Raw genomic sequence first — 23,606 nt, forward strand, 5'->3', positions numbered from 1 at the left:
TTGATATGTGACTGTTGCCAATGGAGCCAAACAAATCTTATCTAATCAGGGATGACACATTAATCTGAGAAGTTCGTACATGTCTTAGCTAACTAGCTCAATGCATGTATATAGTGAACAGAAAATGGATAAAGCAACTAGAGAAATCCCTTTGTCACACATTTTTTCTTGCTGCTTCTTGGTTCATGAGCCACCTTTGCGTGTATGGTTTCAAAGACTTTTATTTTGAAGGCACACTCACATACAGCCATAGTCAGTGTCTCTCAGTCAGAATTGACCTCAGCTTCCTTCTCTGTGTGTGTGTGTGTGTGTGTGTGTGTGTGTGTGTGTGTGTGTATCTCACTGATCTATTTAACAGCCACCATGACTGCCCTTAAAGGAGCCACGCCCTTTTATTGTTGCTATTAGTCGCCACTGACACAATACAAGAGGCAGGCACACACACACACACACACACACACACACACACACACACACACACACACACACACACACACACACACACACACACACACACACACACACACAGTAGCCTACTGAATGAATGAATGAATGAATGAATAGGTCCGACCGACTCCTCCTGTGTGTTTTTTTTCACTAAGATTGTTCTTTCAGACTGTTCCCCTGAAAACCGGGTCTGATTGGTCTGATGCTGATCAGTTCCCTCGAACATGTCACCTACCATCCAGACTCCAGGAATTCTAGTATCTGAGACAAACAAAAACCGATTGATTTCTGATGTAACTACTGATGAAGAGGTGACATAACCATGACATCATGCTAGACCCTGAAGACAAAAACAATGCAGGACAGTGACAAAAACAAAGTGAAGAAGGAAGACAGTGTGCTGCCCCTGGTTGGTCAAAGATTTGAGTCCAACAATAAGGCAACATATACTGTAATGTGAAATGAACGGTTTTCTTTATAGATAATAAATCATTTATCTTGCGTGAATCACGGTTTTATGTCATTAACAAGAACAACATTTGGGTTGCCATGTTGTGAGGAGTCCAGACATTCTGCTTGTCTCTCTAAGTCTTACATTCAATAATGAGACTTCCTCTCCACTGGACTGACTGTTTGTCACTTATCCTCTGTGCTGCAGGACAACATGTGGTTGTAAAAGGCTTATTAACTCTTGTAATACAGACTTATCAATTTCCCATAACACATTTAAGTGGGCTGCTGTCTGATTATATATAGACCTTAGACATGGACTTAACAAAGCACAAATATAGAAAAAACAATATGAGAAATGTTAACATGATGGTAAAAAGGCACCTGTTTGTAGTTGCATTTAACAATAAGTTGCCAGGTTTGCATTAATAAATTCTGGTGTGACATTATTAGAGTCACTTGTTAGAAAGAGTCATATTTGATTATCATCCTATTTTGTGAATTTGCTGATGGTGGCAGTGGTTTTGATGATGATAGTTATTGTTAAGGTCATTAATTTCTCCTCCTAAAATTGTGTTTTAATATTTCTAGAATGACTTCTTTTTTTTTTCTTCAAATTACCTCACTAAGGACACTCTGTTTTGATATCTAGCCAATAACAATATCCCTTGTGTGAGAGCTCAGGCTCAGGCTCCATTTAATACATGTTGTTTGGCCAAATGAGACTTTTCACGTGGCTCACTGATGTTTACCACTCAGTGAGAGGCTCTAGCGTAGCACACCTTCACTATAATCCCCTCTGAGAGGATTGACTCTGCGGCTTCCTGGTGGGGTTAAGGGCTAAAATAATAACCTGGTCAGGCTGCAGGCAGGTGGTGGTGGGAGAGGACGAGCTGCGCTAGTGGAAGGTCAGTGTCTCAGCTGAGTGTTTCCTCTTAAACCAGCAGCGCCGCTCCGCCTGCTTCTGGCCTGAGCCGTCACACTGTGATCTTGTTTTTCCGAACTCCCTTCTAAGCAGCTCTAAACACTCCATGTAATCATTAGAAGTAGATAAACAATTACACAAAAACAGATCATCTCTCCTGTCTGATAAATGTGGTGACGACACATCTGAAGATTTGTTTGTGTAACTGTCTGAAATAGAGTGAAACACATAGTGTGGTGGTGAAATATTTACTTATTAACAATAACTTGACTGACTTGGATGTTTTCCTGGTGCTATAACCTCTCAGCCACTTCAAACCTTTGGACTTAAAGCCATTAAAGCTGATTCTGAATCCAACAACTCCTGCTCCTTTTAGGCTTTTAATGTGAAAGACATTGATTAAAAAAAGAGCTCAAAGCTGCTCTGAGGATCGTCTGACTGTCTTCCTGTGACTTATGTGACCCATAATGGAACAAAACCATGTTCAGTCTAGCAGTAATGATCAGACTAAAGTTATCAGTGACTCAGTGGTGGTTCTCTTATTTTCACTCTCTTTACACCAGTTTTCATTGACTTTAACTGACACACAGCAAGAAATACACAGATTAAATTATTTCCATTTGGATATGGTCAAAGGGGTTTGAGAAGGAGTCACTTTTGTTTCTTTTATTATCAGTGATGACTGTGATGATAACGATAGAAACATCCAAGCTCATTATTCTCAATTCAAAGCCCAGAATAGAGCGAGGAGCCAAAAAACTGGAAGAGACCTGCGCTGGGAAAAGGCTCTCTCTCTCTCTCTGGAGACCCTCGCCTATTATTGATCCTCAAACGCTTCCTGCCGGAAGGATGAATTGACAGGAGCCTCGAAGGGGCAGGGGCCACTTCAAACCTTCTGCTCATCCACAGACCAGTCACTGTCTGTCCCACATCACCTCTGTTTTTTTTTTAGTCCCTTTCGATGTCTCTGTTCAACCATCAACCTCACATCACATTGTTCTTTTTTAATTCCTCCCATCTCTCCACTAAAGGTCATCGTTTTCAGCCCCTCCTCACACAATCTTTTTCATGTCTCCCTCTGCACAGACATACAGTACAGTGCAATTCAATGGCAGAATAGGAACTCACAACGTAAGACTACACACACAAACAACACAGCCTCCTCAGAGGGCGCCATCGATCAGGAGTTCAACTATATACTAAATTTAGACTTCAGGGGGGGTGGGGGGCAGGAGCAGGTGGGGGGAGCGGAAACACAAAAGGAAAAAAAAAAAAAAAGAGAGAGAGAGATGGTTTTGAGTTGATTTCCTGTGAAAGCATCTAAAGTGGTTGGAGTGGAGATTGGCCTCCTGGGGCTGTTTGAGGATCAATGTGTAAGCAGGCTTTAATAAGAAACTGGCCCTCACTGTCTCCAGACCAGGAAAACACACAACTGAAGCGCACAGACAACTCATCTAACCTTTGGAGATGCTCTTGGACGCTGTACCATGGCTGTGTTAGTGGAGATGTGTAAAGGTGCAGTCAGCAGACATGAATTCCTGGTGGACAGAATGATGATGATCCACAGAGAGCATCATGAACTCGGCCTGAGAGGGAAGAGAAATACTAGAAATGAAGAAACTGAAGGTGAAATGATGCAGAAACGGGAACAAAGTGACATTTACCTGAGAGGAGGTGCATGACAAGAAAATGTGGAGTCAAACCAAAACTCTTCACTGTGGGGGCGCGTTCTTGAAGATACTGATGGGTCAGTGACATAACCATCCAGTCGATGTGACAGTGAATGTAAACGCTTATTAAACATGGAAAAACTGCACAATGGTTGGTTATATTTGGACACATGATCTCTCTCTCTCATAAAATGCTACAGATTACTGGACTAGGAAAATATGTGTTCATGTATGTGATTGGCCAACGCAGCACCTTGGTAGGCAACATTGTCTTGCAGCAGAAGAGTGTGGTTGAACATTTGTACATCAGCAGCAGCCAAAGTGACTCTATGTTTTATTTACAAAGGGCTTGAATGCAGCCTAATCCCACTGATAGAGAGGAATGTTAGAGTTGGTAACAGATAAAACATCTTTGGCACTGGGACAATGCCAACTACAACTACACATCAGGAAAACTCTGCTGCTGCTTTTGTGTCTCTTGCAATGTATGGAAGTTAATTCTAAATCACCAGAGTGACACCTCTCTGGCTCAAAAGCATGTACGTATTTAAAGGGTTTAAATGCAGTAATTCATGATTCTATTACTGATTAATAAATTACTTACTGAATATTTAAATATCGGCAGTAAACCATTAACAAATTTGGGTTGCCATATTTGGAAAAAAAAATCCCCCTCTTTTTCTTAGAGCGACCTCACCTCTCTAATGGTCTGTTTGACCACTTGTTCCCTGGAAAAAGGTTTCAAGTTAACGAGTTCTTCTCTTTACCAATGAGCACTGGGTGTTGCACCAAAGACACTTTGTAATGTTGGATTTATGTTGTGAGGAGTTAGGAGGTAGTTTGTGTTTTTCTTTAAATGTGACTTTTGAGGGTAACATTTATGCTTTCTGTAAATGTATGTTTTTTGTATTTTGTTATTATTTATGTGAAACTTTGGACATCATGGGACGCAAGACAAATTTCAGAGTGATCTGATAATAAAGTATAATCTTAATCTTAAATTTGGTGCCAATCAGTTCAATACTTTCTGTGTAATCCTGCTGACTATTACACCAACAAACAGACACCTCCAACACTTACAGCTTCAGACTTGACAGCTTGGAGGGCTTCTTCAATGATTTGAATGTGATGTATAAGGCATTATCAAATGATTTATCAACTATTGATATTTTAAAGCCTTTAGAAAGTTACCAAGTTACAAACAGTTATTAAAAACAGTAATATTTACCTAGAAAGCAAGTCGTAACAGATTTGTGTTTGCAGTGAATCTAAGGTCATTTGATTGAAAACCATTTGTTGTGTGCATAAGTTACCAACTATTGTCCTTGGATGGTTCCCAAACCTTTGCACATGCCACGTTTACGATTTGAAACAAGGTTTGTTTTTGATGTTTCATCCTGGGCAAATATGTAATTTGATTTAGTGCATAAAATATCCAATTCAAATAATGAGCAATTTGCACACAAGCCGTGGTTACAGTGTCTGGGTCAAGGGACAGTTGCATGTATAATAGGTATTAGACATTCCCTCTATTCGAATGTGAATGATATGGGTTTGGAAAACGTTCTCTATTGGACAAACACAAATCTTTTCTTCCCTGTATGCTGGGGCACTGACTGCTAACAGATCTCATCACACTGTATCAGAGGTGCCAGTCTGCAGCTGAGTCACACCAACTTTCACTTGCAACTTTCACAGAGGTGTCAGGAAATTAGCATCACTGATCCTCAGACAACCCGTCGGTGAAGAGTATTTTGTTTCTGTGCGTGCTTTTCGTGTCGCCCTGTACCTGAGGTTACGTCTCTCCCCCTGAGCAGGCGGGAGATGATGCATGATGTGTTAAGTAATGTCATCTGTGCGACTCTGGAGCTCAGCCCAAGATAGCACAGTAAACTGCACCATCAGTGACACTGTAAACAACACAAGGAAACAACAGCAGGAAAGAAAACACGTCACAGACTCATGTGGTGTAGAGCCTCCGCCAATAAACTTACATGGTGCATCAGGAAACACACTGGACAGAGATGGAAAGGCAGGTATTAGTACTGCTCATGTTGTGTCACTACTCCTTTCAGAGACATTCATTTAACAGCTTAAAGCCACTTTCCTAATGAAGATTTAAAAAAAAATATATGACCCTATAAAATATGATTATTTTTCATAGATTAATCACACAAAGTAAATTATTATGCATCAATATTAACCATCTATGTAATCTCTCTTTTGATGCTCTTTTAAAGCATTGTATTTCATTAAACATGTGGATATTTCTTGTTTGAGATAATATTGACCATGCATGAACCAAAAAGTTATTTAGAGGCAAATAAATGGCCATTTTGGGTCAGTTCACTTTGTCAGTCAGACTGAAGGTCAACCCCAGCCACAAACATGTGGCATGTTTTATTGATCCAGAATTTATATGTTGTTTATAAGGAATAAGGGAAAAATATAAAGAGCTGAGCTCATATAAAAATCTTAACCATGGTTCATTGAGACGATAAAGAAGGTCTGGGGTCTCTGGGAGCCCATAGAGAATATCACAGTTAGTCCAGTTAAAACTGAGGCTGTGAATTTTACAATTTGAATATGTTCATTTTGTGTTTTTTTTCCTTCTTTTTTATGACCGTCGATAAAGATGATCAGAATCCAGCTGTCACTCCCAATCATCTTCCCCGGATGAGGTGAGAGGGAGGCAGAGCGGGCAGGAGACCTAGGAGAGGTAGGGGACGCAGGGGTCATAAGAGACACTCCACATCCGGACTGGCTGATCCAGGATCACGTGGCCGAGTGATTCAGCCAGACGATGTCAGAGCAAATCAGAGCGCAGTGGGAGCATTCAGCATGGAGCCACCTGACAGAGGAGGACTGTTTCCATAGTAACGCTCCTAGGGGGGGTGGGGTGGGGTGGGTGGGTGATGATGAAAGGGGGTGGGGTAGGGGAGGGGGGGATAGACCAAATGCATGCAGAGCCAGAAGAAAGATAGAGAGGGGCAGGGAATTATGGGAGGCCAAAGTGTTAGTGAATGGTTTATCCAAAATAAAATGAATGACACCACCTCCCAAACACAAACACACACACACACACACAGAGGGAGAGAGAGAGAGACTCCCACGCACTCTTTGTATCCATGCAACAGTCCTCCAGTTTACGGCCTGAGCTACTTAGCAACACAAAGGAGAAAAATCCTGAATGGTGTGTTAGTTCAGTGAAAGCACTGAATGAGATTTTCACAGCCACAGAGAAATGAATGAGGAGGAAGCTGCTGAATGGGAGCGATGTCTGGGAGGAGAAAAATAGAAAACCTTACTTCTTACTTCATAATGATCAGTCCTCTCTCACCACCACTGATCTGGAACTATCTACACTTATCAGCATGAAAAAGATTTTTTTTTTTATCACTATAATGGTGCTCACTGAAGTCTGCTCTTTTTTTAAAATGCACATTCATACTGTGAATTTCCAATAACTGAAGTTAACAGGTGGTTTCAGGCTTTTCCTACTCACAGAACAGCACCTGTCCACCTGTCACAGTGGATCATATCACTCACAGGCCCATATTGTTTATGGAATATCAAAGCCAAATATATAGTCGCTGATGTAGACATTTGTTTGTATTGATTTCATCAACTTAGTTTTAGATGAGCACAAAATCTACTGGAATCCACCTTGATAACCTGAAAAATGTGTACAATTAAATAATAACATGTAAAATGTGTAAACGTTGAAATGTCTAAAGTTGTAAATGCCCAAAATATTATAGAAAAAACAACCTTTGCATCCGAAGTTGAAGCAACTTGTTCCTGCCCGAGGAACATACCTTTGTAATGGCGTGACATTCACATGGATGCCCCAGTATGAATGTTAAAAAGACACTGGCATATGCATGGGATGACTTGAGTTCAGAAACAAAAACCAGCGGGGAAAACAGATATGGTGATGCAAGCAGACAGAGACTAGGGAGATGACAGTCAGAGGAATCAGCTAAATAATTCATGTTCATAATAAAACATAACTTTACCGCCCTCTACTGAACCCAAGATGGAAATGAAAAATTCAGACTATGAAAGAAAGATGAAATAACTTTTCCTCTTTCTCCGCTTCACTCACCGTACGACCAGTCTCCTTCACCGCAGGGTGACTTTTGCTCCCAGAAACTGTCTCAAAATAAACATGACGGAACAAAAAAAATAAAATAAAACGCTGACCCATCAGTGTGCTGTCATTAGAGAAAGCTCTCGGGCCAAGGATCAATCCTGGTGAAATGACCCGTCCAGTGCAGTAAAAAATAACATCAGGCCATTAGGCTTACTTAAGACCTTTGTTATTCCACAGATGGAGGTTGTTAATATTTATGGAACTGTTGACGGGCAGCTGGAGAAGCTGAGGCCAAGGACATGACGGAGAGAGAGAGAGACGGAGGCTGAGGGTGAAGTAAAAAGGTGTGTGAGATCCAAGGTGGAGGTTAAAGCTGAATGCTGCTCTGGGTGAACAGAAGGAGGTAATTGTGCTGAGATAGCTCAGGGTCTGTTTTGACTGATAAGCAAAAAGGGGCTTAAGATAGGAGGACGCACATGTGTCTGTCTGTCTGGTTGGTCTTTAATGGCTGTGAACCGAGGTGCTCTTTAAGAAGAGGCCTTTCATGAATAATGCAGTCTAATTCAGTCATACTCAGATGCAGGCAGCTCTCAGTGGGGCCGCTCAGGCCCGAATCACTGATCAGCACATTCATTCCCCGTGTGTGTGTGTGTGTGTGTGTGTGTTTCTTACGTCACTTCCACCTCCTCCTTTAGGGTCAGCTGTTAAAGAGACCCAGGAGTGCTTACCATCAGCCCACATTAGTCTCTCTTCCATCATGACTTATGTTAAAAAAAAATTAAAAAAACAGATCGTTGTAATGTCTGTTATTGTAAAAAAAAAAAAAAAAAAATCCAATGCAAAGCCCAAAACAAACAGGGAATCAGCTCTGGCTCAATACTTGAGGACTCATCGTCCTGTCTAGAGCTCTCAGCCCCAGACACACTCACTCTTACCGACAGACAACATAAACCTTTAAATGGGTTATGAATAAGTACCTACACACTGTCTGTATGTTTAAAAGGAGGAGAGCTAGTTTCTGGAAAACATAATAAAGTTGGAGTAAATATTGCATTTAATGGGAACTATTTTTAGCTGCAACAGATAACACATGTCATTAGGATGATTTTATTCATGGTTTGACAGCGAGAAGAAAACACATGTATGAATATTCATCAAGAGTCTCATCTCAGAATGACATGACCTTGCTGCAGTGTGCAAACCTATTCTGTTTAATGTCTGTCATTCCCAAATCTTAAACTGATCATACATCTCTCCACACACTCTTAAATTAAAATGATTTGAGGAATTTCTTTTTACTGCATAGTCTTTATTTGGAATATATCTGTAATATCAGTCAGAATGAAGGAGTAAGCAGGTAAACATGCACAGTAATTTGTCTTAGAGGAAAATATTAGTATAGAGTCAGTAACCACTGGTGTATTGCTGCTGTGACCCTCATCTGAGGAGCAATTCGTCTTTTAACAGTCGTTACCAGTAACAAGTTGATTTATCCACAAAGATTTAAAGTCATTTAAACTGCATTTATCAATTAATGAATCATTTTAGTCACTTATCCCAAAAGGAATGAAAAACAATCCTATTAAACTACTATATGTATTGTTCCACCACCAAAACCTCTTCAAATAATCACCTTTCTCAATAACCTGCACTATAAAGTTGACAACCTAACATAATCTTATAATGTTAAATATATTACCATTAATTTGATCAACCATCGACCTTGGACCTGTGTTTTCTGATGCTATAGTTTTTACTGCTGAGTGTTGATCTGTCTCAGTGATTTCGTTATAGCTACACAATGACAATAAAAGTCTTGATGGTCTATTTCTTCATTAATTCAATTCCCCATTTATTCTATATTCCAGTTAAACACCCACCAAGCCCAGAGTATCAGTGGTCCCTTTGCTATAGGAGGAACTAAATAATAACTTCATTAAATCTGTGCAACAACAGCCCCAACAACAACAGCTACTTATGATTGGCTTCCACCAATATGTTAATCTAAGAAAGAAAAAGGAAATGAAAAGAGAAGAGAAGGAATCTGTTTTGGGTTCAATCAACCCTTTGATTTACCGTTTACAGCCCTGAACTGCCCCCTAGTGGTGATGGTAGCTACTGCAAGAATAACAGCAACGCTCTCATTTGCATGAGCACATTTCGGTTACATTTTATATGCAGGACATGCAGGTTGCTGAATGTTGGGAGCGGCTCCGTCTCACAGGGAGGGGACGATGTTACAGCGGGGCGGCTTAGAGGTTTTGGTCGTTCTCATGGAAACGGTGGAGGTGGTCAGAATACCTTGGAGGCACAGAGAAACGGAGAATATTCAGGATAGGAATTTGTAAGGATTAAACAGATTAAAAAGGGTCATGTACAGTTCATATGTGGTTTGGAGATGTAAAGCCAAATGTAAAAAAACACACAGAGGTTCACACTCACTTTTTAGCGCAGAAAGCTGAGCAGTCTCTGCCGATGCTCTCGCTCCAAGCCGTCTTGTACAACACCTGCAAAAGCACAGGTGACGACGGTTCAGTTCAGTTTCTTTTAAGCAGAACGAGTAGAGCTATTGAGATTTATACCAGGAGGCCGTACCAAGAAGACCAGGCAGTGCAGGAACAGGGTGTAGAAGAAAGCAACAGTCCTGGCCACCTTGTTGGAGAGGATCACACGTCCCTACAGACACACAGACGTAAAGATTAGGATCTAAGGATTAATCTGTATCACTCATACATACTTCAAAACTGCCTGGTAGACATTTCTTTATTTGCTTTTTTTATGTAGGTCTATCTTTCCCAGTTTGTTCAAAGTTTTTAGATGTAACTCATTTACCTTTGTGTATTTTGTTTATTGTTTTGTACACACATAAAAAAAATTAATTGTGAGACATTAATTGTAACATTGTATGTTCCCTGAAAGTAACTACTGTATTGTAATTGCTCTCACAAAATAAAAATAAAAAATGTCAAAAAAAAAAAAAAAAGTAAAGATTAGATGAGCAATAGTGCCAAACTCGTGAGGTGTGTATATGTGTGTGTGTGTGTGTGTGTATTTGAAGCCTACCAGGCTCAGAGTTGCCTTATCCCAGGGGCTGAGGCTCAGGTATCGGCGCTGACGCTCCTGTGAACACAGGGGAGTTAGCCTCCACAAAAACACATCTTTTTTTTTTAAACTTATGACACAGGATGTAATAATGTGTGTGTATTCAGGGTGTGTGTCCTCCACCTTCTTGCTGAAGGAAGCGAACGGATCCAGTCTCTCCTCGTACTGGGAGGAGTAGCGCATCACAGTGTCGTCACTACCTCCAGCCTACATGACGCAGCAGAGAAAACAGGGTTCAGATTCCACAACACAAAGTCACGCACGGAGAACACAGTCATGCAGACAGACACACACTAACATACACACAGACACACAGAGGGGGACACACTTTGCTGGGGTAGCTCTGCAGGAATTTGATTTTCTCATAGAGTTTGATGTTGTCTGCTCTCAGGCTGTCCAGTTCGTTCTGCAGCGCCTGCATGGTCTGCTGCATGGAGCGATTCTCCTGCAGGGGACAGAGGAAACAAATGGATGAGAAATTAGTTCTCCTAGAAAAAGAAAAGACACAGGAATAAGAATATACAGTGTGTGTGTGTGTGTGTGTGTGTGTGTGCGCGTGACAGGGAAAGAGAGATCGTGACTCACAGCTTCCAGCTCTTGGTTGCGGGAGCGGAACCTCTCCCTTTGGCTGGAGATGATGGAGAGCAGAGAGTCCATCTGGCCCTGAGGAAGCTCCGGTTGGGGGGTCACGCCTGAACCTGAAGATCACACAGATAAAAACAACTTTGGTGCCATAATTCACTTTTCTCTGTTTACGTATATGCATATTTGCTCACAGACAGTCGTTGTATGCTGGGCGATATTTTGAAAATGGCTCACTTTTATTAGCAGTTTAAACTAGAATCTGTCTTGACTGGCACATGTAAGGAAAAAAAACACTTTAATTCCTCTTATCAAGTTAGTTTGTTGTATTTAAACAGACAACTCCCCCTGCAGAGTCTCCGCTCAGCAGGTCTACCTCATTTCAATTAGAGAAGTCCTGCTGTCGACAAGTCAGACTTCACTATTTTCACTTTTATGCCCATGAGGAGTGACACAACATTCATGCGCTATCACCTCCACTAGAACAAAGACTTAAAAAAAAAAAAAGAGAGTCTGATTCAAAGAGTTTGTTTAATAGTACTGATGCAGTTGGTAGATTCTCATCTTTCAACACAGAGGAAGTTTTATGGAAGATGTGACTAAAAAACAAAAACAAGATGTTGATCCTGCATATTTAAATAGCCTAACTACATAAATTATTTTTCGGCCTTCTTTCATAATGTTTTATATTCAGTAGCACAGGAACATAATGCTTATGAGTGGACTATAAAAATGACTGCATTTACTGTTAAAGGCCCCAAAAACCTATTTTCTCATTTAGCTTCTTCCGAAGAGTGATGGTTTTAATATATTTTTGATTAGGTCGCAACATGCAAGCAAAGTGAGCACGGCTTGATTGGAAAAAATGGATGTTACACATTTATAGGAAATAATTTAAAATATTTATCAAAATAGAAATAAATAACTTGGTTTAGCTGTTTTTTTTAAGGGTCATGTGAACCAGTTGAGAAACCTGGTTTCACAAATATGCACGTACACAACAAAAGACAGACAGAGGAGGCATCGGCGGGAAAAAAAAACAGCCTCCAGGTTCCTGAACTTTCGACTATTTTAGTCCAGGTACATACCAGCAAACATAGCAGTGGCCTCTTTGATGGGCTCTGGGATGTTCTCCATGTTGGTGACCTCCGACCCGTCTGCGTCGGGGCGTGGCAGGGAGGACATGGCCTGGATGGTGCTCAGGTCGTGCTCCAGCTTCAGGATCAGCTCCTTCTGCTCGGCGCTGGTCCGCACCGCAGAGGAGAACTCCACCTGCAGCTCTGCGTAACGACCTGTCGAGGGCAGAGAGGAAACATGAAGAAAACCTGCACATCGTTTTTCATATGGACATGTTGCTTATCTTTGGATTTTACTTGTATTTCCCACAATAACTCACCTGCAGCAGCTGTAAATGGCAGAAGTAATCCAATATCCACATCAGTGAAAAACCCCAGTGGGATCTTTTCTGTCCCACAATCCTACTCTACTTATATCCTACGACTCTGTTTCTCTGAGAATACTTATCCCACAGTTCAACAACATTCAACATTCAACATTTCCATCAAGAGTTTTGGCAAAGAAAAAAAAACTACCACAGCACACTTTTAGTATTTGTATAAAAGAGATTTACTTCAATTATCACACCTAGGGTGCATGTGAATAATAATGATGATGAATCAAATGTCAATCATAACAAATACATTGTGAACGTTTCATACAGTGATATTGCTTTTCAATGTTGTAGAAGGGACTGTTTTACAGTGCTGAGAACAAACAACATGATACGTTTAGTAAATAGAAAGATAAAGAAACAATGATACATGAGGAAAAACGAAAGGGAGGGAGACCCCGAAGGACAAAAAAGCATCTCAGGAGTGACAGAAGTGCTAGGGAAACGACTTTCAAAAAACATCTTTACCATCCCTTTACAGTCATGCAGCCTTTTGTACTACAACACACACGTACGCGCACACACACTCACAAAATAAGCAGTGGGAGAAGTTATGAGAATTATTACTTCCACATTGTTGATGACAGGTTGGACAAAAAATCATCTAAAAACACTCTGAACTTGCTAAAGCCTCAACAAGCATCTTAAAGCTTTCCAAAAGTGGGTGGGTGTGGGGTAAGGGAAATGGGGTGGGTGGGGGGCGGGGGTTTGAAGATCTCCCCAGGTCATTTGGTTGTCAAGACTACACTGTGGTTTTAAGCTATAGGTGAATTGAAGCGACAACACTAGGTAGCAACATAGAGAAAACTGTCAGCAACCTTTCAACAGAGGTGGATAACTATTTCACTATTTGGCTTTTTGCTTCCTCTTTTAAGTCTTGTGAGTGTTCACTGAAATGGTTATTGGTCCAGAGTCGACCTCTGGGCGTTGAAATTGTACAGTTGAGCATGAAATAACTGAGAGGATAAAGAGGAAAATGGTTTACAACTTAAAAATGCGCTGGAACCAATGAGGTGAGCGCAAAAAAACAAAAAACACGTGAGTAAAGTGGAGAGGGGGGTTAAAAGGATGAGTGTATTGTGCTGTATTATGTGTGTATGTATTACTGAGTGTGCTATGCATACAGCACCACTGATTCGGAAAGTGTTTCCTTACAAAACCCACTTCATAAGATATATTCTAAAAGTATTACAAAAAACATCTGAGGTTTTTTTTCTTTTCTTTCATTTTTTTTTCCTGAATATGGTGACCAGTGCTGCTGTTCGGGCTTCCATTACAACTAATATGTCAAATGAATAACCACTACTTCAACAGATCATACAGTAAAGCTTTACGACTTCAGAAAACATGATATGATATACAGCATCTGTTACACCTTTACAATGTTATTCAACAGTGTATAGAATCATCTGATTTAAATTTGTAGAAAAATATCTGTGGATCATGGAAAAGTCCTGAATCGTCCCTTCTCTCCTCCTGCCTTCAAAACAAAAGCATACTGTGACAATAGTGAATCAATAGCTACTTGATCGACTGTATTTACATGTCTCTTTTCCAAATAACCATTAGAATTGGCACACGTCATTTATCAATACCTGTAGTGCCGTTATTAATGTCACAGCAAACCTGACACAAACAGAAAAATACAAAATGCCCTATGAATAAATTCAGTGTTATTACAGTGTACGCTGTTTCTGCATGCTTCCTCCTTCATTCAATGCTCTGGCCTTTCGCTGCTAGTCATGTTATGTACAACGTAAGAAATGCATTGTGGGAAAACAACTGTCTGAAATAAGACCCGGACCGAAACGCGCCTGCAGGTCAGTCATCATGAGAATGCACGAGTTTGTCTTCTCTCTCTCTCTCTCGCTATTTTTTATTTTTTTTTACCGTTTCACTGCACTCCAGCAATTATATACAACCCTGTCCAGAGAGCTGAGCAAAGTTTGACTTTTAAGTACCACTACGAAGTGTATGAGAAATAAAGTTGGATCAAAGACGTCGGACAGATTATGAACAAAATCGGGTGATATCTGAAGTCTACATCTAATGACATCACTAGTTTGGTGCCCTGCTTGGCAGTTAAAGGCACAAATCTGATGATCTCACATGGTTGAGGTGAGTTGATGGATCTGGCTATAAAATGGCTAATGGGTTAAGTGCTTATACTTTACAGTAGCTATTCATCACCATAAAACATACTGTGGTTGTTCAGTCCAAGCAGTCCGACAGAAGGCAGTAGGCCTTCGGTATTCTGCAGAAGACAGATGTTTCACATCAGTCGTCCACAGGAAGGGCCAATGTTTGAGGAATTTTACAATAATTAGATGCATTAGAAAATCCAATTTTAACTAATGCGTCTAAGTGCAGTGCAATGAGGTTATCAGTATCTTTTGACAGGCTGCCAATACGTCTGGATGTAGATTCAAGGAAAAAGGGGGAGGCTTGAGGATGGACTGAGGAGATTTTGGATAGAAACCCAAACAGGTATTTACTCATAATATCTACATCTGTACAGGACAATGTCTCTCTGTCACTCAGTCTTGTGTAGTTTCTAACGAGGGGCTGCTGTCGAAGAATGCAGTTCATGATGTAGAAAACAGGGGTAACAGCTATCTCATGTTTTCATTGTTTAGTGTTAGGGTGTGGATAGGAGTCTGTGCTTGGTTCACAACCACTTTTTAAAAAAAGGCATACATTTCCCAGGATTCCCGGGACTGTACTTTTTGCTGTAGTGTTTACAGACCCTGTCCTAGGTTAAGTTTTCAAAAAAGATCCTAATAAGTGCTTTGTTACGGACTGCAATAGAAATTCTGCATAATCATAGGCTGGCTATCTCTGTTCAATCTGGCATAGCACACCTTCTAGCTGGTACACACTCTAATCTCAATTTGGCAGATATGACCTCTTTCAAGTTAACATGTGTTCTCAAGTTCAGGTAATTTCATTTGACCTATTTGACAAAGTGTATACATTTGGACCTGTTAATTATGTTAACATGATTAACGAGTGGGCGAATTCTATCTAAAAGAAAGCTGCATGCCCTGCCGAGCGTTAGTGTTTGGCTTGCCCAAGAAACAGCCAAAAAAACAAAACAAAACAAAAAAAACAAAAACATTATTGGAGAATAGAAAACAGGAAAAGAGATATGCTATCATATATTCACTGATCTTGATATGTCCTTTGATTCTCTAGCTAGCAATTTTAAGAGCATAACTGTTGTGGTAAAAGCTTTATGCTTGCGGGAGCATGAACTGTAGCAAACACATTTTTTCAAAGCTATTGAAATGACACTAAACTTTAGGATTCATGAATATACAAACAAATGAGAACTAGTACATCTTTGTAAATATTAACCAATACTGCCGGCAGTCTATACGTCTAATAAAAATGTTACTTGCCCTCAGGAACAGTATAATCCCTTAAAAAATAGACAACTCAAATGATAAGACATTAAATGAAAAATACAGCACCTATAAATAAGCAGAATAAAAACCAAACTATAAATGCAAAATAGCAATAAAACCAAGCTACAGTAAATCATAGTATTACACTACTTTGTGAGAAGATTAATGTAATGGTAACGCATCAAACAGCTTAAAGAAGGGTGTCAGTTGTGCACTAGTAGTGTGTGCAAGTAGATACGAAATATGACCCCACTCATTGGAAACACTGAACACTCCTCAATCGCACACACGAGTGCACACGCATGTATTGACAAGCATGCGTGTACATGCACCCACGCTAACGCGCGCACACACACACACACGCACACACACACACACAAAGGGGAGGCAGTGGGCTGACAGGCACTGAGGGCTTGTGTGGGACAGGGAGGAGGTGATATGCCTTATAATTTGTAGTGTATACAGTAGAATTCAATGCAAAAGACTTACATCCCTGGATACAGGAAAGACTGGAGGAGAGTGGTAACTACTCACACCAGGATTGGGGTGAATTCACTTTGACGGCGATCAACGGAAAGTACAGATTAATCAAACTCTGTACATTGCAATTCATTCGCTAGAACCCATTTCTTTCAGTCAAGATTTTCATTAATAATAATAATAATCTACTTTTTTAAATTTAACTCTGAGTGAATTGACCTCGACCCTGACTTACATGCAGGCAAATACAAATGCACACGAGACGCACGGAACAAACACACGGTTGACGCACGCACGCACTCAAACACACACACGCACGCACACAGACACACACGCGCACACACTCTTCCTGATTTGGCCTATAAAAAGATGTGTGTTTGTGAACAGAGAAAATTGTCGGTGGTGCAGACACACACACACACCCAGCAGCTCCAGTGCCGGGCAAAAGCTGTGACGTGCACAACCTAAAAAACAACAAGAGACACGTATAGTATCACCATGTCAGACAGCTACAGTACTACGTGAAATTCATCGTATCGTATTTCAACAATGCAACATTATTCCATTCTAATTTGTTTTTTTTTCTTTTAAAAACAGTAACTTGTGATTCTCTTATTTTCTGTTCTTATTTTGTACTAATTAAAATGCTTCCTAAAATTCCCTATTTTGTACTCTTTAGAGTCAATAGACTGTGCAATCTCTTATTGGCAACCAAATTGCAATATCAAAAAAAGAGATCATCCTTCATCCTTAAAAGAAGGGTTTAAGGAGGCAAAAAGAGGGTTCCTTCCTTCCTTCCTCTTCAGATGAGTGCGTGTATTTGTGAGGAATTAGAGATCCTTCTGGCCATCACATGGCTGTCAGCAGGATAGGTTATGGGACACAACAGGTCAAAGTTCGTCTTTCTTACATCAGTAACCATGGCAGCTCAGCCGGCGGGCCTTCCACTACCCTCTTAAGAGTGTAGGAGTGAGATAAAAAAGAAAACATGCTGCCATTGAGAAGAGAACATACAAACACACACACGCACACCGTTTTTCGATGTGTATACACTTACACACCCACACACACACACACACACAAACACACACACAGGTGCACACTGACACAACCCCTAACATACAAACACGCACACACACGCAGTGAGTGAAAAAGGCAAAGGGTTTGTAACAGTCACTCTACAGTGTGAAAAATGAGGCGTCTCACTGAGTGAGGGGAGGTTTGTGGACACTTGGGAGGTGAGAAGAAGAGCGGAAAAAATCTCCTTTAAGAAAGTGAGAGTTCTTGTAAGAGAGTTCCTGTCTCTATCTATCATCTATCAGTGTCTATCACTGTGACAGCTGCTGTGTCAGGCCTTGCCTGTGTTACTGAGTCCAGGTTTCAACCCCAGCTGCGGGTCAGACCCCAGCTCAGGACTAACCAGTCTGGTGCACCAGTGGCTGGTGATAGGGGGAGGTACAGCAGGGCCGGAGGCCAGCAGGACGGCTAAGTGCTTTTCTCAGTACAAAAACAAAACTCAATTTAAAAAAAAAGGAGAGACACTTAAGTTCTCTTATTTTGTTCTTCTAGGTATTCAGTAAATCTTCTTTTTCAGGGTTTTGCCAACCACTCTTTGTTTCTTTCCTCTTTTCGGAAAGCTTCTATGTAATAAAAATGGCTGCTGAGCTTGACTTTGGCTGTGTCCACTCTCCGACTGGAACAGAGCAGGAGGGGTCCAAGGTTAGAGGTCGTGAGGTTATGAAACGAGAGGGATGAAGGATGGTCAGGGGGAGCTAGAACTCCCACTCTGAGGGATCCTCTTTGCTGGCAGCCTTCTCCAGCCTGTGGATGATGTTATTGAGATTGGCTGCTTTCTTCTTGCGCAGATTGTTGTCCCTGGGGTTTCTGGCAGGGCCAGAGGCTGGGATGTTAGTACTAGAGGCATGGCTACTGGAGGACGCCTCTGTGAGGCTGAAGAGCCCTAGTCCACCCTGTCCACAGCTGGAGCCCGGCCCGGATAAGCCTGAAGTGGTGCAGTCTATCTGAGCAGGGGAGTTATTAGAGCCCCCTGCCTCAGAATCAGCCTCCATGTCGTGGTCTTTGCACGCTCCTCTGTGATCCTCCAGGCCCAGGCCCAGTCCCTGGCGTGTCTCCATTGTGCCCTCAGATTCTGTCCCGTCACAGCTGTCCCCCTCTCCTGATTTGGACCCACGGAGTGAAGGAGATCCCCCCTCACTGCCAGGCCCGACCCCTCCAGCTGCCTGGATCTCCTCTATGAAAAGCTCTCGCCGAATACGTGACCTATTAGAGACACATGGGTTTAGTCACACTGCTCAAACTATGAAATTATATTTGTCAAACACAGCATACTTGGAACCACTTCTCATCATCTCAAATTATTGTTTATCTGCACTGATGTCCTTTAATATGGAACAGGGCAGAAATAACAGCCTCTGCTCATTGTGGTAATTTCTGAGACAATGTCCAAAATAATCTACAACATAAAAACACAAGATGTGTCATGCAGAGTGAAATACAGGAACCTTTCCAGGGAATTCATTTTAATACAGAACATGTTCTGGTCTGCAAACATTTAAATATTCCACTAAGACAAACTCAATTACATGTAACAAAAGTGTACAACTGCCTGTATAGAAGTGGATCTCTCTCCCACGTGCTGTACCTGTAATTATGGAACCAGTTGATGACAGTACTGGTCTTCAGGTTAAGCTGGGAGGCCAGCTCCTCAATGGTTTTGGGGGAGGGATAAGGTTTCTGCTGGTAAGCCTTTTTCAGGGCCTCCTTCTCCTCGGGGCCCAACACCACCCTGGGCTTCTTCAGGTGTTGCTGCCCCGGGCTCTGGGAGCCCTGAAGGTAATCTGTCCCCACCAAGGCCCCATCCACAGAATGGCTATCGCTCAAGGAGCTCAGTCGCCTCTTCATGTAGGCTGCAAGACAAGAGGGGGAAAGTTTGGAAATGCTTTTATGAAATGAACAAAATGTGAAATTTGTCTGTGTTGATATGCAAAGAAAATTTGGCAAATAATATTTATGTTAAGTAGAGCTAGTGGCTTCAGTTTTAGTAGTTATATCAGTGCTAAGCAGCAGACAGCAAGAAGTAAACCTTTCAGACGTTTTATCCAGACTGTCTTTCTGATCAGGATTCTGTCACAATGGATGTTCCCTGTTTGACAAACGCGTCTGACCCGGAAACGATGTGTTACCTATTGTGCATTGTTAACGCCGTTTTAACAAAAATAACCCTGGTAACATCGGCGGCCACTAGGTGGTGCTGTCGCCTTAACTCAGGCATCCTAACAATGGAATTATCTCTTCCATTTTACAGCAAACAAGCAGCAGCACCGTTCACTCGGGGCACCAGCAGCTGAAAATGAACAGCTCATGGCAGCTTTGCATGAGGTTGACATTTTCTCAACCCCAATACACGCTGCAAGATATATTAGTGTTGCAGGAGAAAAACCCCTCAGAGCAAGGTTAGGACCACTCTGAAAGTTGTGTGTTGCCTCACAGGCTTTGTACCACAAGGGTGAGAGGTCAACTATGGTTACTCTAGACTAGGTCCATGTCTTTCCTCTGGGCTCTGCTGCCAGCCAGGTCTATTCCCCATCGCTATTTGGATGCATTACTTTGGGGTCAATAACCTAAAACGAAGCTGAATGGACACTAACCCCTCACATCCAACCCCCCACCCTGAACACGCTGGTGTAAGGTCAGTTTTGTTTTTTGCCCTTGTGTGTAGTTTGTGATATCAGGAGGGGTGGAAGTGATCCTGGGTGCCCGTGCCCACCGGCAGGTTCAAATACGCGTCTCGACGGAGAGAGGGAGCTTGAAGTGGGCAGCGAGGGGTCACTGGGAGGCAGCGGGGAGGGTGAGGCCTCTTGGCTGAGCCGATGCTTAAACGCTTTGTGCACACAGAAGGGGGAACGCGGCATGATGGAGTGATGGAGCGGGCTGTGGGTTAACAAATGGTAAAAATACGAGCTTATAGACACTGATGATCATTATGATGATAACGATGATGAAGAGGAATGCTGATGACTGTGAGTAAGCAGGCCCCCGGCGGTCCCCTAGCTGTCACATCTAATACAGTATGTGATGTCTGCCGTCCTGATTGGTACTGACATCACACCAAGATGACTGTGATCTGCACAACATGCTCTGCTGTCCTGCACAAAGGATACTGGGAGTGCAGATGTGCATGTAAAATTCAGAGGCTGCTGTTTGTCTTTTAATATGAACGCATTTATAAACTGAATGCATACCTGAGCAGATAACATGAGGGTTTTTTTGTTTTGTTTTTTTTGTGGTCAGGATTGTGTTCATTATTTCTGATGGCATGCTGCACTGTCTAGGATGTGTGTCAACTTCCTCTACTGCACACCTTTTTTCTCCAGGCGTTTCATGTCCATGAGTTTCTCCACACTGTGTGGGTCCTGGAGCCAGAGTTGCATGCGGACAAAGGGCTCCCTGCCCTTCAGGCTGAGCTTGTGCCAGGGTTTGGGCCTGGCCAGCAGGTCTGAGACAGAACCCTGAGTCAGACCCAGGATAGTCTCCCCAAACAGACGTTGGCCTGGTTAGGAGAGAGAGGGAGAGGGGGGGGGGGGCGAATTGGTCATTTCTCAGAACTGATTCAATGGCTGAATAATTCACCAATAAGGAAGCAAGGGGGGGAAGGGAAGTATCTTATAATTTAAGTGCACAGACTGCAACAAAATGCAGCGGGGAAGAGTAAATATGACCCCTGTGCTTCTTACCAAGGTTGTTATCAGTCAACACCTCCTTAACCTTCTTAGTGATGGCATAAGTATCGAGCTCAGGAGACATGGCGACCATCTCCTGGATGCTGAGACCCGAGTGGCCGGGCAGAGGCAGCGGGGTGCCGGGCTGAGACTCCCCACCTGAGGGATCCTCAGACAGAGGTTTGAGACCGGAGGACTGCGAGGCGAGCGGATCCCCGGCGAGGCCGTTGACAGACTCCTCAGCCGAGCTGAGGGGCGACTCGGGAGCGGGACTGCAGCTCGCTGATGTCTTGGGAGTACCCTCTGCTTGAGCAGAACAGACAGGGCGAGAAAGATCACACAGGTTAGGAGACGTGTTACTGTGTAAGAAAACAGTTTCATCTCCTCTTCCTGCTGGGTTTGGGAGGGACTTCAGTCATATTACATCAACTAATTTAATTCCTGTTAAACAAACAGCAAAGGTGCTTAAGTTTTCAGTTTGAAGCTTTTTTGGCTTCCTCCTCCTATTCCTTCATCTCCCTGTCTCTGTCTGTGTAGTACTGCTGTGCAGCTCAGCAGGCTGGAAGAGAGCAGTCATGAGGAGCTGTCAGTGTACATTAGCTGCTGTTTACACCCCCAGAGAGAAAGAGAGAAAGAGAGACACGCACTCGCACGCACACACACACACACACACACACGGAGCTGCCATCTGGCGCTGCAACACTAACTTGTCTATGACATGACAAACCAGCAGCTTGCTGGCTGACACTGCCACAGCACTGGGGATGGGGGGATGGTGGGAGGAGAGGAGAGGAGACGGAGGAGGGGGGGGGTGTGGGGGGTGAGGGGGGTTGGTGAGTGAGAGGGAGGAGGAGGAGGAGGAGGAGGAAGAGGAGGGGGGTGAGTGACAGACTGACAGTAACAACTAGCCACTAGCTCTAATCAGGCTTTCAGAGTAATGCTCTAGCCCAAGGAGCCTGGTTGTGCGAATCCAGATACTCGGTGCTGGTGTGTTTGTGTGTGTTTGTGTGTGTGTTTGTGTGTGATTGTGTGTGTATGTGTGTGTATAATTTGTTTACCTTGGTTCTGGGCTTGCTGGATGTGTGTGTTTTGCCCCTGGTCTCCATTGAGCCACGGCTGCATGCGGAGGTATGGCTCTCTGCTCCTCTGGTTCAACTTGTTCCACGGCTTGTGTCGAGACAGACTGTCACTCAATATTCCCTAAAACACACAGCAGGAGAATGACTCAGACATGCAACCGCCACTGTAGAGTAAAAAAAAACCCCACTCATAAAACAGAAAAGAGCAGATAAAGCACACACGAGGCCTTTGTCCCCCCCCTCACCTCTTTGGAGTCCTCCTGGTGGTGGTTCTCCTCTCCTGTCTGGCTGGTTATGTTCCTGCGGGTGTCTGTGTGCATGTTGCTCCACCACTGCTCCCTCCAGTATCCCACCCCGGAGCTTCCGGAGCGGGCCGAGCCATCCGAGCCCCGGCCCACTCTGAGCGCTCCGTCCGACATGGACATGTCGATCCCTGAAGAGGACCTGCCCTCTCTCTTCACGCTGGTGCTGAAGTCCAGCACCGGAGACGGGGACGAGGGCGAGGACAGGAGGGAGCTGGGGGGCTTCTTGAGGGAGAGCGCCAGGGGGTTGTAGGGGGGGAGGGGCGCGGTGAGCGGAGAGTTGAGGAAGTCTCTCTGAGATAACGACGCCGAGGAGGAGGAAGACGAGGCCTTGAGGATGGGCTCCAGCGCAGCCTGCTGGGCCTCCATCTCTCTGCGCGCTTGCTCCAGGATGGATCGGATGGCCTCGTCCGATCCGCTCCCCCCTCCGCTGCCGAGCCCGCCCCCGCCCCCTCCTTTCAGTCCTGTATACGAGGGTTGAGTGTGGGACAAGTCTGCGGAAGGAAGGGGAGGGGAGGGGGATGAGAGACTCAGACAAAACGCACAGAGCCACAATCTATCATCCTCGCCGCTTTGACTGCTCTGGAAATGAGGAAAAAAAAGAAAAAGAACGACTCACCAGCTTTCTGCACCTGCAGCTCTCTTTTCGCCTGCTCCAGAATGGACTTGATGGCCTCATCTGAACCTGCCTCTGGGGTGCGGACGCGGGCGGTAATGTTACCTGGAAGGAGAGGAAGAGGGAACGGGAGGAGATGAAAAATCTTGTGAGATATATATATAAAAAAGTAGAGATAACCAACTACAGAGCAGGTAAGAGGAACAATGACGGCGCTCTTAAGGACATCCAATAATTACACCATGGCACAGCACAAAGAAC

The 23,606-nt window shown here is 43.1% G+C and overlaps 2 protein-coding genes across 5 annotated transcripts in view; both read right to left on the minus strand.

Moving 5' to 3' along the window:
- Nucleotides 1-9,840: 9,840 nt before the first annotated feature.
- On the minus strand, nucleotides 9,841-14,551 carry cux1b (cut-like homeobox 1b). Its single transcript, XM_085796715.1, has 9 exons — nucleotides 14,527-14,551; nucleotides 12,361-12,564; nucleotides 11,276-11,388; nucleotides 11,019-11,135; nucleotides 10,814-10,897; nucleotides 10,652-10,708; nucleotides 10,184-10,264; nucleotides 10,031-10,095; nucleotides 9,841-9,889 (listed from the first exon to the last, which is right to left on the minus strand). The coding sequence occupies exons 1-9, from the start codon at nucleotides 14,549-14,551 to the stop codon at nucleotides 9,841-9,843; spliced, it is 795 nt and encodes a 264-aa protein (XP_085652841.1).
- The window catches only part of cux1a (cut-like homeobox 1a), a 57,285-nt gene continuing 46,553 nt past the window's right edge, over nucleotides 12,875-23,606 (minus strand). For all 4 annotated transcript variants that reach the window (XM_085796371.1, XM_085796369.1, XM_085796370.1 and 1 more), the window contains 7 exons: nucleotides 23,349-23,450; nucleotides 22,673-23,223; nucleotides 22,407-22,548; nucleotides 21,364-21,651; nucleotides 20,991-21,179; nucleotides 19,272-19,536; nucleotides 12,875-18,889 (listed from right to left, as the gene is read on the minus strand). In XM_085796371.1, coding sequence (XP_085652497.1) covers nucleotides 18,382-18,889; nucleotides 19,272-19,536; nucleotides 20,991-21,179; nucleotides 21,364-21,651; nucleotides 22,407-22,548; nucleotides 22,673-23,223; nucleotides 23,349-23,450 — 2,045 coding nt within the window. In that variant the 3' untranslated portion in view covers nucleotides 12,875-18,381. The remainder of the gene's footprint in view (nucleotides 18,890-19,271; nucleotides 19,537-20,990; nucleotides 21,180-21,363; nucleotides 21,652-22,406; nucleotides 22,549-22,672; nucleotides 23,224-23,348; nucleotides 23,451-23,606) is intronic.

Source organism: Trachurus japonicus, chromosome 13, assembly GCF_045865225.1.
Source record: "Trachurus japonicus isolate A0001 chromosome 13, Traja_1.0".
Lineage (NCBI taxonomy): Eukaryota > Metazoa > Chordata > Actinopteri > Carangiformes > Carangidae > Trachurus > Trachurus japonicus.

Coding starts and splice junctions, on each gene's coding strand:
- cux1b (XM_085796715.1), bottom strand. CDS start 14,551: ATGACTGACCTGCAGGCGCGTTTCG. Junction 10,898..11,018: donor TGCAGAGCTACCCCAGCAAA/GTGTGTCCCCCT, acceptor TGCGTCATGTAG/GCTGGAGGTAGTGACGACAC. Junction 9,890..10,030: donor TCAGCTTTCTGCGCTAAAAA/GTGAGTGTGAAC, acceptor TGTGCCTCCAAG/GTATTCTGACCACCTCCACC.